At 38.9% G+C, this 19,315-nt stretch overlaps 2 protein-coding genes across 4 annotated transcripts in view; one reads left to right on the forward strand and one right to left on the reverse strand.

Moving 5' to 3' along the window:
• The first annotated feature begins 653 nt into the window (after positions 1-653).
• Gnpnat1 (glucosamine-phosphate N-acetyltransferase 1) lies at positions 654-13,040 on the forward strand. Of its 3 annotated transcripts, none has more exons than XM_048430059.3 (6): positions 654-751; positions 4,934-5,101; positions 6,619-6,681; positions 8,040-8,167; positions 8,880-8,941; positions 11,971-13,040. In XM_048430059.3, the coding sequence occupies exons 2-6, from the start codon at positions 4,948-4,950 to the stop codon at positions 12,116-12,118; spliced, it is 555 nt and encodes a 184-aa protein (XP_048286016.1). In that variant the 5' UTR covers positions 654-751; positions 4,934-4,947; the 3' UTR covers positions 12,119-13,040. The 3 variants fall into 3 exon arrangements, with proteins under 3 accessions (XP_048286016.1, XP_048286015.1, XP_048286017.1); XM_048430058.3 differs by having other exon boundaries at positions 668-756; XM_048430060.3 differs by lacking the exon at positions 6,619-6,681 and having other exon boundaries at positions 668-756.
• A 714-nt stretch (positions 13,041-13,754) lies between these two features.
• Styx (serine/threonine/tyrosine interacting protein) overlaps positions 13,755-19,315 on the reverse strand; it is a 34,623-nt gene continuing 29,062 nt past the window's right edge. Inside the window, exon 11 of the mRNA XM_048430056.3 lies at positions 13,755-16,995. Within this exon, the coding sequence (XP_048286013.1) occupies positions 16,922-16,995 (74 nt within the window). The 3' untranslated portion in view covers positions 13,755-16,921. The remainder of the gene's footprint in view (positions 16,996-19,315) is intronic.

The following is a 19,315-nucleotide window of genomic DNA, read 5'->3' on the forward strand; positions in this document are numbered from 1 at the left end:
TAAACCCAGCATTTGGGAGGCAGAGAAGACCCAGCCCAGCCTCCTCTAGACAGTCATTGAAATGTGGAGAGACTCTGTCTCAAAAAAAAAAAAAATGGAGAAATGAAAGAACAGTCCAGACGGGGGAGGATGAGTGGCCCCAACTCGAGTTTCTAGAAGACAAGAGCCCTGTCTTAGATATTTGGGAATCAGAGGCCGTGATCCCCAGTAAGCAACCGAAGTCCTGATTAATGGACTGCATGTGAAGGGAGAGGACAGAGGGAACTAATGGGCCTTAGGGCTCTGAATCAAAGGAACCCACAGGAGCCATCGTAATACGCTGCTTAAACTCCTATAAATTTATTTTCAGGTAAGGAGTGAGTGGCACAAGCTTGCACCTAGCTAGGGACGCGCCTGGAAGGTAAACCGGTGACGCAAGCCTTGCCTGGTCCTAGCTCCACACCTCAGAGTCGCCAAGGAGCCCCATAGCCCCGCCCCTCCCGTAGCCCCGCCCCTCCCCGCGCCCCCGGAGCCCGGGAGTGGTGTGCGTGGCTCGGCCTCCGCGCGCGCAGCCCGTGCGTGAGGGCGGGGCAGGGCGGAGGCGCTGCTTCTGCCACGTTTGGCCAGGCCGTTACGGCTGCGGCGCGGGGGGGAAAGGGGTACGGGGGGGAGGTGCGGGAGGGGGTGGGGCTGGCGCTGAAGCCGGATCCGGATGCGGCGCTGTGACCGGCCGGGAGACTGACGCGCCTGGAGGGGAGCGTGGATCGCTTCGGTGTGGTGAGGCGACTCGGGGCTCAGACGGGAGGAAGGGCGGGCTTGGGGCCGCCTTGAGGCTGCAGACCGCGGAGGCCGGGACGCCCCTGCCCAGGAGCCCGGCGCCTAAGCATGGTGGCCCGCGGTCCGGCCGGGCAGGATCCTGTATGGCCTAGGAACCGAACTGTTCGTGGCATGGGACTTGGGGACAGTCCTCGCCCTGTCTGCCGCCTTTGCTCTGAAAGGGCGCTTAACACCGGGGTCCCTTTTACTGGTCCAGCGGTCAGAGCTGCTAACGACACACTCCGGCTCTGAAGAACCCCACCTGCTCAGACTGTCTGAAGCCTGGGGTGGGGGACCTGGGATTTGTACCGCTACAAACGCCATGTGATTTCTATTACGTGTAGGAACTAATGTTTGTGTAAGGCAAACACAAAATTTGTTAATGTAAAAATAAAATGGGGATTCGTTTTGTTGGGATAATCACCCCTTAATTAATCCAAGCATGGGTCTCAGGAAATTGAGGTATTTTAAGGCAGAATTCGTAGAAAGGTAGACCACGTAGAAGCAGATACCGTGATGCAAAGATTGTCGTATGTTTTCTGTTGTGGAGCTCAGAGGGACAACGGGAAGACCCTCATCACAGGCACCTGTGGGCTAGTCTTGGGAAAGCCATGCTCCAACTATCCAACTAGATTGGAGATAAAAAGATGAAGTAGATCAAATATACTATCAGGAAATACTTCAAACATTGAAGAGCTCTACCTACCTGTCACCTATCACAGAAATTTTGATACGGCTATAGATCATATTTAGAAATCTGTAACTCTTGGTTTTCAGTGTTCACTACTTGTTGCTTCCTTTTGTTTTCCTGGGAGCAACTGCTCCCCATTTGTATCCAGTCTCACTCAGAGGCTGGGAAGCCAAACTTGAAATTGTTCAGTTGGGTGAAAAAAAACAAAAAATAAAAACCTCGATACTATTATAAATGAAGTTTGGTGTTCAAACCCAAGTTCCGTTGGGTGGAAAAAAACAAAAAATAAAAACCTCGATACTATTATAAATGAAGTTTGGTGTATGGCTTTTTAAAAACCAACTTTAAAAAGAATTTTTTCATGTATACTCCAATCCTTATTAGTTTTTCTATGTGTGGGTTTGTTTTTTTTTTTTTTTTTGAGACAGGTGTCACTGTGATAGCCCTGCTGGCCTTGAATTCCATTGTTCATGACCCAGCCTTCCTAGCACCGGATCACAGGTGTTTGCCACCTCATCTGAATTTTTATTAGCTTGCAATGAGGCATGAATCATATCTTTATGACTAGGAAAATAGACTTTTTCCTGTTTGAGGTCTTTTAAAATCCTGTTTTAAAAGGAGTTTGACTATTAGATCTTTAGTGTTTAATTGAACCAATGACTGTCCTCATCCGTTTAGTAATGGGTGCTAGAAAGGGATTTAAAGTTGTGTAAGGAGTCCAGCATGGTGGGACACTGCTGTAACCTCAGCATGGGGAGCATGGAAGCAGAATCAAGAGTGGGAGGTAGGCTGGGGAGGTGGCTGGGAGGGTAAATCACTTGCAATGCAAGATTGAGGACCAGAGTTCTGACTGATTGCTAGAACCCATTTAAGGAAGTAGGGAAGGCTTGTGCTTGCAGCATCAGGAGACAGATCCTGTGAATAAACTGGCTGTTCACACCAACCTAAAAAGTGGGTTCAGGGTTTGGGAGAGAACTGGTTTCAGTTCACAGTGGAAGTGATTGAGGACACCTGATGTCAACATGGGGCCTCCACACTCAAAGGCATATGTGTGCACATGTACCCAACACACATACAACACATACAACAAAGAGTGGGAGGGCAACCTAAGCTACACGGTGAATCCCTCTTCCTAGAAAGTGGTGATTCTGTTGTGCTGTTTAGTTCTCCTCCTTCATCATTTGTGTGGCTTCCGTATAGATAATGTGCTTTCTCACCCACTGCCTTTGGACACGGGTGGCTGACCAGCACAATGTGGCTAGAAATTACTGTGCCAATCACAAGTTACCTTTTTCTACTTGCTCTTTGAGCTCTGGCCTTTGGCTTTTTCAGCATGCGTGATGAACCAGTTTAGCAAGGGATAAAGGGAGGCAGGGGCAGAACTACAGAGTGAGGCCACAGGGGTGGGGGAGGGCACAGCTTGCATGCCTTCCCTGGGCAGGCCTAAGAGTCGCCACGTGTTCAGGTACCTGGGAGCTGCAGGTTTTACTTTGTGATGAGACTGAGCTTCAGCTGTGCAATTCAGTGAGCGTATAGCTTTTATCTGGGAGCCTTTAAGGCATTTCTTTTGGAAATCAATCATTTATTTATTTATTTTTGATTTTTCAAGTCAGGGTTTCTCTGTGTATCTCCAGCTGTCCTGGAACTCACTCTGTAGATCAGGCTGACCTTGTCCCTAAGTACTGGGATTAAAAGTGTGCGCCACCATCGCCCGTCTGAAAATCAATTATTAATAACCTATTTAGTTCTTTAAAATTCTTCGGGGATCTGGTGTCAATCACATCTTGCTTTCCCTTTCCCAACATCTTCCCCTTTCTCTGGCTGTCACAGGATTTTACTAGTTGAAGAGAGTTCAAGTGAACCAAATGTAGCTGCTTGTTTTGTAAACAGCGTATTAAAAGAACACGATAGTAATTTCTTGGTGCCTGGACAGTGGGTTATTTCTGTCAAGAATGCTTTTATACATTTGATTAGTCTGAAATTCTCATTTCCAAACTAGAGATTGCAAGTGCTGTTCTGACTCCGGATACAGCAGAGTGCGGGGATTCGGCTGTACTGGTCTAGTAGTTGACAATAGTGCGCGGATTCAGCTCTGCTGATCTAGTAGTTGACAAGGTGACATCCTTCTGCAGAGCAGAATCAGTGGTGTAACTGTGGTAACATGCAGAATCAGTTGCAGGGCTTACTGGTGGAAACAGCGAACATTAAAGCTGGTAGCCTCCACATTGGCACCTGTGTGGCCGTCTCTGCCTTATTATTTCTGTTTACCCAGAAGCAAGTTCCTGTCTACTTCCTGATTTGTTTATTTATCCGGGGGTAAATCAGGATACATCTTTTATTGCTTATTTAAGAATTAATTATAAACTACTCATCAAATTAATATTACATATCTGTGATTAGTCACTTAATAGTAGGACCACTAGTTAAATGTACAGGAAACTGAAACTAGTAGCTGGTTAAATTTATCATCACTTCATAATTCTTTTTCCTGAGACAGAGTTTCAATATCACATTGGTCATGTGTGTTTTGAGGCAGTACCCACAGTGTACCCAGACTGGCCTAAAACCCTTCTTTCAGTGCCTGAAGTTCTGGTATTACAAGCATGCACCACTATGTCTGTTGCACAGCATGAGAAAAACAAAACAAACAAAAACCCACTGATTAGTCTTAAACTGTTTAGAAGCAGCTAACACAGGCTTTTCAAAAGAAAGCAGTCATGAAAACAAAATGCAGACACTCGGTGTCTGTCATGGCTAAGAATGCAGAGAATAATGAAGTAATTTGAATAATTCTCCAGTTACGTTTTTCATGGTTCATATAAAACAAACAGGTCACATGCTCAAGTGAGTCTTTATTGATGGGGATGCCAAATAATGGGGAGCCTAGCAGTAAGATGCAAGATTGCAATTGTACAAACATGAGGGTCCACAAGATGTCGGTGTTCTACTAGAGAGCAGTGGTTCTCACGCTCCCTGATGCTGGGATCTTTAATTCAGTTCCTTGTGTTGTGGGGACACCCACCTATAGAATTATCTTTGTTGCTACTTCATAGCTGTAATTTCACTGTTACCATAACGGAAATCTCTGGTATGCAGGATGTCTGTTATACGGTCCCTATGATCGGTCATTTGACAGCCCCCACCCCTGCCCCACAGGTCGAGAACCATTACACTAGTAGCATCAGTCCACAAGGATAAAATGTCTTCAAGGACCTTCTGGAAAATGGAGTTTTAAAGTTTTGTTTCTGATTTCATCCATTATTTTCACCCCTAATGGTAATCCATTTTCCATCTGTTAGTAAAATTGTTGTAGACTCTAGGTAGCTAAAGTAAAATAGCACGTATAATGTTATAAAATTCACTTATGTGATGAAATTAACTTTCTTATCAAGCACACTTTGTTTTTTAAACTAATAAAGCCTCTTAACATTTGAAATTTTATTTTAGATTTTACTGGAAAGATGAAACCCGATGAAACGCCTATGTTCGATCCAAGTCTGCTTGAAGAAGTGGACTGGAGTCAGAATACAGCCACATTTTCTCCAGCCATCTCTCCAAAGAATCCTGGAGAAGGCTTGGTTTTGAGGCCTCTTTGTACTGCTGACTTGAATAAAGGTATCGCCCCAACTTTAGTTTGCAAAACCTGACTAGAAATCGATGCATTTTTCATAAGCATGATGCTAACTTAGTACAGAACTTGAGGGGCTGGAGAGATGGCTCAGAGGTTAAGAGCACTTCCAGAGGTTTGGAGATCAATTTTCAGCATCTACTTGGTGGCTCACAACCATCTATAATGGGGTCTGGTGCCCTCTTCTGGCCAGCAGGCATACATGCAGGCAGAACACTGTATACTTAATAAATAAAATATTAAAAAAAAATAAAAGAACAGTACTTGATTTTGTACTTAAAATGACTGGAGCACTCACTTGTAATAGGTTTGTATCACGGAGGCCAGATATTATTACGATTTATTTAAAATAACTAAATACAAAAAGATGTCTCAAAAACAAAAATGAAGTTATAATGTATAAACACATGTAAGAGTTTTTCTCCAAGAAGCTAGACAGTCAGAAATAACATTCCTTGGACAAATTGAAGGACAATATAATTTTTTAAAGATAATTTATTTATATGTGCATTAGTATTTTGCCTGAATTTATGTCTGTGAGAGTGTCAAGGTCCCCTGGGACTGGAGTTACAGTTTTGAGCTGCTATGTAGGCACTGGGAATTGAACATGGGTCCTTTGGAAGAACAGCCAGTGCTCTCAACCCCTGAGCTATCTTTCCAGCCCCTAATTCTTTACTATCTAAATTAGACAAAATAATTTTCTGGAACTTTGGTAATAAAAAAATAATCAACATTTTACCTCACTATTTTCTTCTTCATGGGTATTTGAAGAAAGTAACATTGGTCAGAATTACTGCATGTAGAAAAATTAAGACTCAAAGTTTTAAATGTACTTTTAGCATTATTATTAGTGTTGTTTTTGTTTTGTTTAAGGACTGGGTCTGTGTAGTCCTGGCTGTTCTAGAACTCACTTTGTAGACCAGGCTGGCCTTGAATTTACAAGAAATCCGCCTCCCTCTGCCTTCTGAGTGCTGGGATTAAAGGCATGCACCACTATGCCCCAGCTACATTAGCATTTGTACAATTAGAAATTTATAAAGTTGTTTCAACAGTGTTTTTAGTTGCACTTTAGCTTACAAGTGATATGTGGTGGAGGTGAGAATCTTGCACTTTAAGTATTTAGGAAAATGCAGTATCCCTTTGTTAAAAAAAAAACTTAAATAGCAATGAACAGTGTATATGCAGGTTCTGTAATTATTGATATTAAGGTCTGCATAATTCTAGTTTTATGCAGGCAGATATTGTTGAAGGCTGTTATTTGCTATTCTGATTGTAAAAAAATAGGTGCTAGTACGAAAATGTCTTACAGTGCTACATATGTGATACAACAGGATCTGTGGGAAATTTCAGGTTTAATCAGCAAAACTTGATTAAGATTATAATGGGAACATAATTATGGCGTTTTGAGAAAGTAATTTCCTTTAACCCATCCAGCGAACATTTTGCTTTTCATATTTTAATCTTTCTTTTACTTTTCTCTTGACTTAAAATGTTTTAAAACTAGGTTTTTTTAAGGTGCTGGGTCAGTTGACAGAGACTGGCGTCGTCAGCCCCGAGCAGTTCATGAGTAAGTACCACAGTGTACCTTGTCTGAATGGTTAGCATGCTGTCCAGTGCCCAGTCATTCAAAGAGCTGAAGGTTATGAACTAGCCATCCTCATTTATAGAATGTGAATGTTTGCAATGACTTGGTAATTACTAGGGGACCACTTTATTTTCCTTTTGTAGTTATCTCCTTCTGTGTGATTATGTTAAGCACAGAAATTTCATTACCATGTTAAACTTTTAAACTTCTGAGTTTAGCTGGGCAGTGGTGTCACACGCCTTTAATCTCAGCACTCAGGAAGCAGAGGCAGGCAGATCTCTGTGAGTTCTAGGCCAGCCTGGTCTACAAGAGCTAGTTCCAGGACAGACTCCAAAGCTACAGAGAAACCCTGTCTTGAAAAACAAAACAAAAAGATAAACTTTGGGTTTGCATACATATCAGGTTAGATGAGAGCTGTCGTTTTCTAGCAGTTTAAAGTACTAAATATTATGTGTGGGAACGTAGCTTTGCTTCCACTTGCTGTACAACTTGGGAAAAACTGCTTAAGTGGGGACGTATCTGTGTCATCTTTGTAAGGTGCTTTCAAAGCAAACAAAGATCTTGTTTCTAAAAGAACAAATATGTAATCATGAAACATTGAAAAACAAATGGAAAACTGTTTAGTCAAAATATTTTGAAGCCAAGACTATGTATGGATTGTGGATATAAAAGGCTCTTGTAAAACCCTGCAGTTTTGTTCCTTGAATATCTTTGTTAATTTTAAATAAATATAAATTAAATTGGCAGATATTGACATTTTAATTAGTCACAGAAACAGCAACATACACAATTTATCTGTAATAGTGTTGTTCATCTAAAATATTCCCGAGTCTTAACTTTGCTACCAGATTATATGTGTGTTTCCGGCACAGAGGACAAGCTCTCCCCATGCTCTAACAACAGCTGACTTTAAATGTATGGACCACTCGGTGCTGATTGCTGGTGTTTCTGCTTCCCGGCGTTTTAAATAAATAAAAGTACTTTTATAAGTTTAAACTAGCCTGGTGTAGTAGTGTTCACTTTTAATCCCAGAGCTTGGGAGGCAGAGGCAGGCAGATGGGTCTCTTCTTTGAAACCAGTCTGGTCTACACAGTGAGTTTTAGAATAGCCAGAGCAACATGGTGACACCTTGTCTCCATACAAACAAATAAATAAATATCTTATGTACAGTCTATTTCACTTGCTTTGTTTTTTTTTTAAAAAAGTGGAAACTAAAGCCCTGTGGGAAAACAGCTTAATATTTAAAGATGAAGTCAGACAAGCCTAGTATTTTTCTTGAATTTAATAAAATAGAATGTTCACTATCTAACACATTTTTTTTTTTTTTGACATTTTCACAGAATCTTTTGAGCATATGAAGAAGTCTGGGGATTACTATGTTACAGTTGTGGAAGATGTGACCCTAGGACAAATTGTTGCTACAGCAACTCTGATAATAGAACATAAATTTATCCATTCATGTGCTAAGGTATGTGCTCACATTAATGTCTATGAGTAAAATGCACAGATGATTTCTAATGAAACCAACTTGGAAGCTTCATTAGCAAAATCAGCTTTCCCGTAATTTTTCATTGCTGGAATTCTTTAGTAGAAGACACTTTTCTGACATTTTTGTGAGTTATAATCTAATCAAATAGATGAACCAGTGAAGTGGCTCAAGGGGTAAAGGTACTTGCCACTCAACCTAACCACCCAAGGTTCCATCCCTGAGACCCACATAGTGGAAGGAGACAACAATTATAAGTTGTAGTTTGACCTCTACAGATGCCCTCCCTCTACACACACATATACACTCTCACACATTGACTCATACTTTCTCTTTCTGAATGTAAAAAAAAAGGGGGGGGTCATTTAGAAATGTGAAGGTGCACACCTTTAGTCCCAGCACTTAGGAGACAAGGCCAGCCTGGTGAGTTCCAGGACAGCCAGAGCTGCAGAGAAACCCTGTCCCCCAAAACAAAAACTAAATAAAGCACTCTGTGGGTTATTGGTTTTGTTTTCTGCACTTGAAATTGGTAAATTGTTACTAAGCAACAAGCTGGAATACTATCTTTATGACAAGATTACATTATGGTGATTGGGATTGGAGCTATAATAAAGACTGGAATTGTAACTCTTACTTGCTAGCTTAGTGGAAAATAGGCTGAAGGCTCATCTTGTCCAACTGTGCTTGTTTGCAGAGAGGGAGGGTAGAAGACGTCGTTGTTAGTGATGCATGCAGAGGGAAGCAGCTCGGCAAACTGTAAGTACACACAACCCTGGCAAACTGGATGGCCTGTCCCAGTTTGGTCTCTTGCCAAGAAAATTATTTCATAAGGTTTTCCTGATTATTTCTGATCTTCATTTATTCTGAACTCATTCTCACTCTATCTTAGACTGAGTTTAATGAAAAATTAAAGATTGTTATTGCTTTCACCCCAGAGTTTGAGAATTGAAAACATATTATGTTTACCAAGAGTAACATGTGACTGAACTGCATTGTCGTTAGTAGCACCCTCTCTACACTGTTTTGTTTTTTCAAGATAGGGTTTCTCTGTGTAGCCTTGGTTGTCCTGGAATTCACTCTGTAGACCAGGTTAGTCTCTAACTCAGAGATTTGCCTGCCTCTGCCTCCCTAGTGCTGATATTAAAGGTGTGCCAGGATTAAAAGTGTGTACCTTGCCTAGCTTTTTTCTTTTTGGGACAAGTGTCTCATTAAGTTCAGTCTGGCTATGAACTTGTGACCCTCCTGCCTCAGCCTCTGGAGTAGTGTTTGCTTATAAAAAGTAACCTCTTTAACTTTCAATACTAGCATTCTCAGACTTGAGCACTTACAAGTTACAGTGAGTACCCAGTGCCTCTGTCAGATTAAAATCAAAGGGAATGTTTAATATTTGTATAGGTTTATAGCCAAGTTATAAGCAGAATTTCCCTTTAAATATAATATAATCTGAGTTAGGTATGTATCAGAGTATTCTAGGTATTTGTAATACTTGACTGTATGAACTATCAGTATAGTAATATTTTGTTTGTAATTTAATAAAGCTTGGCTGAAGATCGGAGTGCAGAGCTAAGCCACTAATTAGCCAAAGAAGCCAGACAGTGGTCATACCTTTAATCCCAGTACTTGGGAGGCAGAGGCAGAAGGATCTCTTTGAGTTCAAGGCCTCCCTGGGCTATATAGTAGACTGATTCAGTATCAAAGAGCAACAGCCAGGCAATGTTGGCTCACACCTTTAATCCAAGTATATGGGAGTCACATGCCTTCAATTCTAGCACTAAGGAGGTGGAGACGGGAAGAGATATAGCTGGACGGAGAGGAGCTATGGAAGGAGACAGGAGCTCAGATGCAATCTTGAGGGTTCAATCTGAGGATTCATAGAGACAGGATTGCCCCTTCAGTATGAGCATTGGTAGAGTGGCTGTCTACTCTGCTTTTCTGATCTCTCAGGTTTCATCCCCTAATATCTGATTCTAAGTTTTACTAAGATCAATTAGAATTTGTGCTACATAATACATAACTACATAACACAACAGCTACATAACAGCTTTTACCATTCCTCCAATCCATTTACCCAAAATCTTAGAAAGTTTTTCAAAAATGATAAAAGAATTGATTATTAAAACATGAAAGGCAGATGTGCTGGTGGTATCTAGCTATAAAATTAGCACACAAGAAGCTGAGTCAGGAAGACCACATCAAGTTCAAGGCTAGCCTGGGCTGTATGACAGGATCTGTCTAAGTATACACACAGGAGAAAACCCTTTAGTTAGCACCTTTGGTGTTTTTAATCTCTTAGAGCAGCTAGATCACTTTCTTTCTTCTTTTTCAGTTTTTGTAGACCAGGCTGGCCTGAACTCAGTGATCCACCTGCCTCTGCCTACTGTGTGCACCCCACAGCCCAGCTTAGATCATATATTTAATGCCGGATTTTGATTCCTTGGGCTTTGTAAGATGGTTTCTGAATAGTATGTCTACAGTATTATTCAGACCAATCTTGAGTTTATCTGATTTACATTTTCATTAAAAAGCAGCTTTTAAATGATTAAAGAAGCTTGGCATGGTGGCATGCCCATGTCCAGCCAAGGCTATATCATTCAAGACTATAGCTATTACATACTCATTTTATGTGAACATGGCAAGTGTTTAGTTGAAATAGACTTAGAACAAAAGTACCTTAATGTGCAACTTCTTACAGTGTTAGATGGGAACTCAGGGCATAAATTGTTCTGCATGTTAGGCAATCCTCATCACTGAGCTACATCCCCAGTCCCTGAGACAAAGGTATTTTGGGGTTTGTCTTTTGACTTATGGTCTCATGTTGCTATAGAAAACGATGACCTTCAATTTCAGACTTTATTTCACCTTTGGGTGTGCCACCACAGCCAGCTTGAGGCCTTTCCTAAAAATAATGCAGGCCATGGCTCTCAAACAATGAGATCACAAGTGTGTGCCACTCACTATACCTAGGCTCATACGTAAAGTCTTTTTTAAAAAATTACTTTACTTCAGTGGGTATTTGACCTGCATATATATCCCTACACGTGTGTTCCTGGTGCCCTCAGATGCCCTAAGACAAGAGTTACAAATGATTGTGAGCTACTATGTGGGTGCTGGGAATCAAATCAGGAGTCAGGTTCAAGAGCAGCTAAAATGTTCTTAACTTAATGCTAAGCCAGCTCTGTAGCCCTTTGTGTGAATTTTGTAAAAAATTTATGCATATAGGTATTTTGCCTGGATATGTCTGTGAATCACTTGCGTGTCTGATGCCTGTAGAAGTCAGGAAGCCAGAAGAGGGTAACAGATCACCTGCAAGTGGAGATACAGTTAGCAGCTGTATGGGTACTGGGAATTGAACCCTAGTCCTCTGGAAAATCATTTCTTCAGCACCTCATAAATTGTTACAATTTATTTTTAAAAAAAGGTTTAGAGGCTGGCGAGATGGGTGAGAGGGTGACTGCACTTGTAGGGTAAGCCTGAGTTGGATTCCCAGAGCCCATCTACAGGAGAAAACTACACTAAATTGTCCTTTTCTGACCTCCATTCATGCTGTACTTGTACCCCTCCTCCCATAATAAAAAAAGAGGTGTAGGCTGAATTAGTTAGTAGTTTAACTGTGTTTGAAACAAAATAAAAATGTTTCTGGAATTTAAATGCTTATCAGCTTAATTTGTGTATGTAAGGGAATACTGAGTAAATGCTACTTTTATTTGTATAACCCTAATCTGTGTCACCATCAAGGCCCATTTTGGTTAATACTGTCTCCCACACTTCCCTTTTCAAAATTTCAGGTTATTATCAACTCTGACCTTGCTAAGCAAGAAGCTGAACTGTTACAAGATCACCCTTGAATGTCTACCACAAAACGTTGGCTTCTACCAAAAGTTTGGCTATACAGTGTCTGAAGAAAATTACATGTGTCGGAGGTACCTAAAGTAAAGAACACCGTCAAGATAATGCTCCAGGGCTTTCCCGTTCATTTCTGTTGCTGCAGCCCAGTGAGCCCCATACCTTCTAGACTGGAAGCAACTGTAGTCATGACACAAGAGCCTGCCTGTGGCTGCTGCGACTGCTCTGCGTTAAAAGAATACAAATAATCATAAAGGGGATGGTTTTTAACCAAAGGAATATATTTTCAACTTGAATCTTTTCTTGCATTGTATTTTTCTAAAGTTTGTCTTCATTTCTGAAGTAGTCAAGAGTATGGGTAGTAAAGAGTTGTATCTGCTCTGTGCTGCTCATTTTTAAATATATGTATATATATTGAATAAGGCTTTTATCACATAAAATTATTTTTGCCTCATATACCTAAATAGACTTAAGGGTACATCACATTTCTCACATTATAGGGAGTTGGACACATCTATTGTTATAACTAGGTACTTATTTGCACATCTAAACATTGTTGATCCTAATATTCCACACAACTTGGACAAGGTACAACAGTTTAAATAACTATTTTACTAAGTGTTGGTGTAGTTCTGTGCAGATAATGCACCACCTGTCTCGTCTGTCAAGTGATGTTAGAATCATCCAAGGGCAGGTCTAGAGACCCAGGGTTCTTTCATCAGTGGGGGAGCAGCTCTCAGTGGAGGCACTTTCACCCTGGTTTCCATATCATGGGCATCTGAAGCTTTTGAGTTGGAAAAAAAAAAAAAAGTGTGGTACTATCTTTGTTCCATCCTTAAAAAACAGTAGCTTTTCTATTTATATGATTATAATGGTATTATTATTCTGATCATTGTCATGTTTTATTTATTTTAATGATTTTTAAAGGTAGAATTAGACACTTTATTAACAATTGTTCTAATCTTTTTTGCATTCCATGTTATTTACATTAAACTTGTTTATATGAATAGTATCTCATTAGAATCTTGTGTTTTTCTTGTTTGTTGAGACAGGGCGACCTGTAACCCAGACTAGCAGGAACTCACTATGTAGTACAAGAAAGAACCTTGAACTTCCATGCATGTTCCGAGAGCTTGTATTACAGGCATGCATCACTGCAATAGGCTGGAGTCTTTGAGGTTAAGAAATGGCTCATAACAGTGTAGTTTTATGTATTTTTGGGTTACTTCCATTGGATCTGGATTTCCCTCTAATCATTAGTTGACTTTCCAGAATAGAAATACTTTTAAGTGTAGAGGGACAGATTTTACCTCTGACAGTTGGTTCAGTGACCTACCACTAGTGACCTATCACTAGTGAAAATAGTTTTCATGAAGTTTTACCCATGTTAAATAAGCCTGTCCTCAATGGAAAACTGAATACCGTATTCTATATCTTACCATTAGACTCTGAGGTCTAATGTTAAGATGTTATGTTAGTGTTTTAATAATACCATGGAGTTTTGAGGTTTTCTCTTAAACCCCCCTTTACAGAAACAGTTGCATTGTGTCACCAACTGAAAACAGTTTCAATATTAAATGTTCACTCACCCTTCTTAATTTGTGGGAGTAAAGCTGGGCTACTTTTACCCAGAAGGCTAAGACGTTTTGAGGCCTAAGCAGTATGAGGGAGCTTCTCAATCACTTGTTGAGGTACAGTAGCACAGCAGTTTTAATACAACCACCAGTCTTCACAAAATAATTTTAATACTTTGTGCCCAGGCTAGCAGCATCTTGCATCTGTGACATTCCTATACATACAGAAGCATTTTATCTGAGTACAAATGTTAAAAGCAGAGTAACGTAAGCAATGCCTATACAGAGGTAACTAGACACTGTATGTTATTCTTCTTGAATCATTTTTTGCTGCATAGTAAATTGCAATTACATGTCAGTATCATGTGACTGAGAAAACACTTTGAACTGTGAGGTATGGCTGCTCCCTGTGAGAGCTTAACATGTAAACCTGAACATTTTGAGTGATTTTTTTTTATTTTAGCTGCCATGAATGGGAAAGACAAAGAATATCCAGCACTCAAGACTCTAGAAACTTATCTTACTAATTAAAAAAAAAATAAATAAAATCCTTGAGTAAGTCTCAGCTATTTCCTATCATTTCCTTATTGGAGTGTTGTTGAATGGACAAAAATAACAAATACTGAAGTGAAGCTATGCTTTAGGATTATGGATTAAACCTGTTATTTAAAAAAAATTCGTCAGGTAACTGCTCATTTACTTTACATCAAGTTGAGATCCTAATATATACATCTCAACTTCATAATTCAAGATTGCACTTAAATACTTCTAATTAATTTGAATTATCATAGTAATTAAACAATTAGGAACCTTAAGGTTTCTTACAAAGGGCATGCTTAGCATTTCTGACATTACTTCTAGACTGAGATTAAGCACAACCCCATACCCTTGCAAATGAATATTCTGCTCTACAAGTGGTTCAAAGTTGGTAGCAAAGCTATCACACTTGAACATTCCTACTACAGAGTTGGTACAAGTCAACATCTAATAGACAAGAAATTAACATGAACCAGTTAAGATAAAAGAAGACACCCCACTCCAAAGTTCAGTATCTGTCTCAAAACTTTCAAAAAGGGGAGTAATGAAGTTCCCTATGTTTTGGTAAAAATCTTAATTCTGAACCCTGATTACATATTAATGTTGAAACTGGGTGAATCATTAAGTTTGTCTAGAGAATAAGACATGATTGGTTAAGTTTATCATAGCTGACTGTTACAAAACATCACTGGAAATGGAACCTAAGACAGCTACTTAGTAAATACAGTAACTGTAGGCTTCTTATGAAAGAACAAACCTCATTTGTTCACATCAACTGTGCTCAACGTGATAGCAGTCTCTCATGTCTGAGACTGTCTCCAGTATATCGTGCTGGATAGGCACTTTATGTGAGAACATAAAAAATGACAGGTTAGAAAAATGACAAATTATCAGCTATAAATGACTATCAATAACCTATAATTCTGGTCAAACTCTTAAAGAGATATAATATGTATTTTTATGAAACTTAAAAAATTATTTCAAATGTCTCATCTTGAAAAATCATTTTTATGGAGATTACTTTAAGCACAATTTCTGTTCAATGAATCATAGATTGAGTTGACTGTGAGAGAACTCTGTTGACCTTTCCAGTGATGATGTGTACACAGGAATTTTGAACACCCAATATAATCTTGACTCCACTAGTCCACCATAGCAGTGACACAAGAGAACAGTGGATCACAATGCTGGTTTTAGGGTGGAATGCGAAATCCAAAGAGAAATTAAGTCTAGTTAATAGTACTTCTGGTTTACATTCGGCTCCCACTGTGCAGAACAGAGCCTTCTCTGTACTCTAACACCGTAAGATGGACAGCAAAGAAACTAACACGCTATCTCACATAGTGCATGGTACCCTGGAAATGTAGACATCATTCCCAACAGTAAAGCACCTCGAGAGAGGACTGTGAGCTACAAAGGATCTGTGTTTGTGCTACCCTAAAGTCATCAAACACAGAAGGTTAAAACACTTCTCTCTTCTGAACATCACACTTAAAATAGCAAAATGTTTTTTGTAGAACAACTTTTATACAAATAGATAAAAACATGGAAAACTAAAGAGCCATAAAGTGACTTTGCAAATTATGGGGTAAATTTGAACTAATTTAAGAACAAATTAAAACAGTAATTTACAAAACCCTGAAGCCACCCACAAACTGCTTTATCCAATGATTTTTCAAAGCAGTCAGCTTAAGAACCTCACAGAAGCAAGACAACATGAAATGAAGTAAATGTCTCATATTATTCCAAATAATTTACTTTCTTCAAGCTTCACAGATTTAGTTTAATTTATGGTTTAAAAACAAAAAAATTTACAAAAAATGTTAATAGCTTTATACTGCTATCTAATTTAGAGGTCATGAGGATTTAATTGGTTGATGCAAGGCACTTTTCTTTTGGGGGTTTCATATTGAAGAAACAGTGCTACATTGGTTTGGTTTCTTAAAAGTCTACTTTGAACCATCTTGGACAAAGGTGAAAAGGGCTAGGCAACTCTAAAAAGACCAAGTCAACATTTGACTTAAACAAACAGCAAAAAGAAAAACAGCAGGTGGAAATATAACACTATCCTTATTTTTGAAAATAAGTAAGACCTCTTTCATCATTACAATTTTTTTCTTGTTTACAATAAGGAAGGCAATGGGAAAGGAGTATTAATTAGATTAAATTAGTAAAGTAGGATGGTTGGCTAAAATCATGATTTAAAAATAAGGGACCAAGAAGTTTAAAAAAATGGTAATTAAGTTGCTGAATTATATTAAAAAATGTGAAAAAGTTCTACATTTTGTTACTGTTTCTGTAAGAGGCTTCATCAGAAAATTGAAATTACTTTAAATGTAATATATATAACACAAAATGAGCTTTTAGGAAACATTAGGAAATTTGTTTGTTATAAATTATCCAAAAATTATAAACAAATCCCCCTAACTTGCATTTTGTTTAAAGTAATAACTTTATATCATACAAATAAACTTCAAGTATGAAAAGTGCATTATTGCAATAATACCTTTTTGCAAGTCCAAAATTCTTGGTTTATAAAAAAACCATAAAGTGTTTTTTTGTTTTGTTTTGTTATTTTAAAGCAAACCCATCACCCATCAGCGCCATCTACTGTAGAAGTCCAATATCTTAAAAGTGTTGCTCAACAAGTTGCAGAGAAACATGTCTGGAAGCAACATATAATTGAAAAGAAACTATTTGTGTTTTTACCACTTTACAATATTATCACTAGGATCTCCTCCTTTCTAAACAGAAATTCACATCTGTGTGACAGTGCTCAGAGTCAGCCGTTCTGTGCAGCTGCCACTTGCATGTTTCCAAAATCCTCCTCCTCTTCATGTGTTCTCTTCAGACTACCTGAGTGATATAAAGTGAAAATTCATGTTCAGATACTACAGGGAGCCAAAATATATTTTTCCACTAAGTGATATTATACATAAGTATTACAAAAATTTCATGCTTGAATTTATAGCAAACTTTAGTAAACTCTTTTTGTTGTATCATGAATAAAGTTACTTTAGTAACAGTATCTTGGGTATTGCACATAATAAACATTAGTTTTAAAATAGCATGAAAAGTAAAACATTTCAAGAGTCAGTAGTACATTAAATCTGGTTACCATCAATTTTATGCTTTTTAGGCAACATTAACATGTCATAGGACACCACATCTAGTAGGTGAGTTTGTGTTTCTATGATTTTTAGATATAGTTTTTATGTTCATAGAGTTGCTGTATGAAGGAGAGCAGTTGAAAATACTTTCTGTTAAAGCTGTGGCTTTATCATTCCAGACCTATGGTTTAAGAGCAAGGACAGTATATAGCAGATTAAAAATTCTGATTTATTCCCTACACCAGAGTCAATTTTACAAAAACATCCCACAAAGAATCAGAATTCTCTACATGCCTGTAGTTACATTCAGAAAGGAGTCTTATGAAGGGGAACCTGAAGGAACAGTTGAGCCAGCAGCTAGCTGTGTTCTGTGACTAACAACAGCATGGCCTTAGATTTAGAGTTGTGCTAAGTCATAATATAATTTAGATCACAAGTTCTAAACAAGTTATTCTTCTCTAGAAGATCAGTAAAGATGCAAATATAGTATCAATACAGTCAAAGTGGAAAGCAACGCCTAAGGCTCAACAGGCAAAGTAATGCATTTCTCCAGGACTCTACACCTGGGGGTTGGAGAAGAGTGCACTTACCCTGCCTCATCTGAGGAGATGGTGTCTAAGCTATGTGTGAGAACAGGGAAGAGGAATATTATGCACTGTAGTAAGAAAAACACTACAGAAGACCATCCATTTAGTTTTTTGGAGTGTAGACACAAAGAGGAGCAATGAGACAAACTGAAAAGTCAGAAGGGTTTTTACTACATATTTATTACCTTTGCTGCCTGTGGCTCTACATGAGAACCATTAGGGTTCTCTTAAACTGGCATGCTCATTTTGGATTTCCCCATCTACACTTCTGTAAGAATAGTCAATGAAGTCTTTGGCAAAACAAAAACATCATTACAAATAAGAAAATAAATTTGAGTACAATGTACAGAATCAGAATATACCAGGATAATCTAGCAAAAAGCTTGTGTTGCCCTAACTAGCCTTTAAAGTACTATTTAGAAGGAAGTGTACTTTAAAGATTCTGACAAATATTATAGTGTTTAAACAGTGATTAGAAAGAGGGTCAAAATTAAAGAGTCAAGGATATCTGGGAAGCTGAGCCCAAGAAAGAACATCTGGCCTGAAAGGTGTGTTCTGGACTTGTGCTTAAATGCCAGCTCAGCAAGAACAGTTACAAATGAGTAGCAAGAACTTGGAAATATCAAAAAAAAATTGAGAGTTTGCTTAGACTATTAACTAAGAAATAAGTGGATGTGAGTTATTCTAAAACTAGAGGAGAGATCAAAGTAGTAGTTGGGGACGGTGGCTTTTAACTTTAATTCAGTCACTTGGAAGGTAGGGGCAGTTTTCACCTATACCATATAGGTTCAGGAGACCAGACAGGTTGTCAACTTCAGTAGCAAGCTCTTTTTCTTTTCTTTAAAGATTTTTAAATTTATTTTATGTATATGAATGCTCTATCTATATATACACACCTTGTATGCTTTTATTCCAGAAGAGGGTATTAGATTCCACTATAGATGGTTGTGAGCCACCATGCAGTTGTTGGAAATCAAACTTAGGACCTCTGGAAGAGTAACCAGTGCTCTTAACCTCTGAGTCATCTCTCCTGCTCCCAGAAGCAAGCACTTTAACCCACTGAGTCATTTCACTAGGTTAAGTTTCAGGTCAGCCTGGTCTACATAGTCAGTTCTGGGACAGTCAGTGCTACATAGACCCAGTCTCAAAACAACTATTGCGGGGGAGGGATGGCTCAACAGTTAAGAATACTGGCTACTCTTGCAGACGACCTAGGTTTGGTTCCTAGTATTTACCTGGTGGCTTATATCCACCTATACCTCAAGTTTCAGAGATCTGCTGCCACCTTCTTATCTCTTCAGAAACCAGGCATGTACATGGTGATTTTATATGTATATGTGTATGTGTGTGTGTGTGTGTGTATGTGTGTGTGTGTGTATGTATATGTATATATGCAAAACACTCATAGACATAAAATAAAGCTTAAAGGGGGGCTGGAGAGATGGCTCAGAGGTTAAGAGCATTGCCTGCTTTTCCAAA

The sequence above is a fragment of the Myodes glareolus genome, chromosome 12, assembly GCF_982192425.1.
Source record: "Myodes glareolus chromosome 12, mMyoGla1.1, whole genome shotgun sequence".
In the NCBI taxonomy this organism is placed as follows: Eukaryota; Metazoa; Chordata; class Mammalia; order Rodentia; family Cricetidae; genus Myodes; species Myodes glareolus.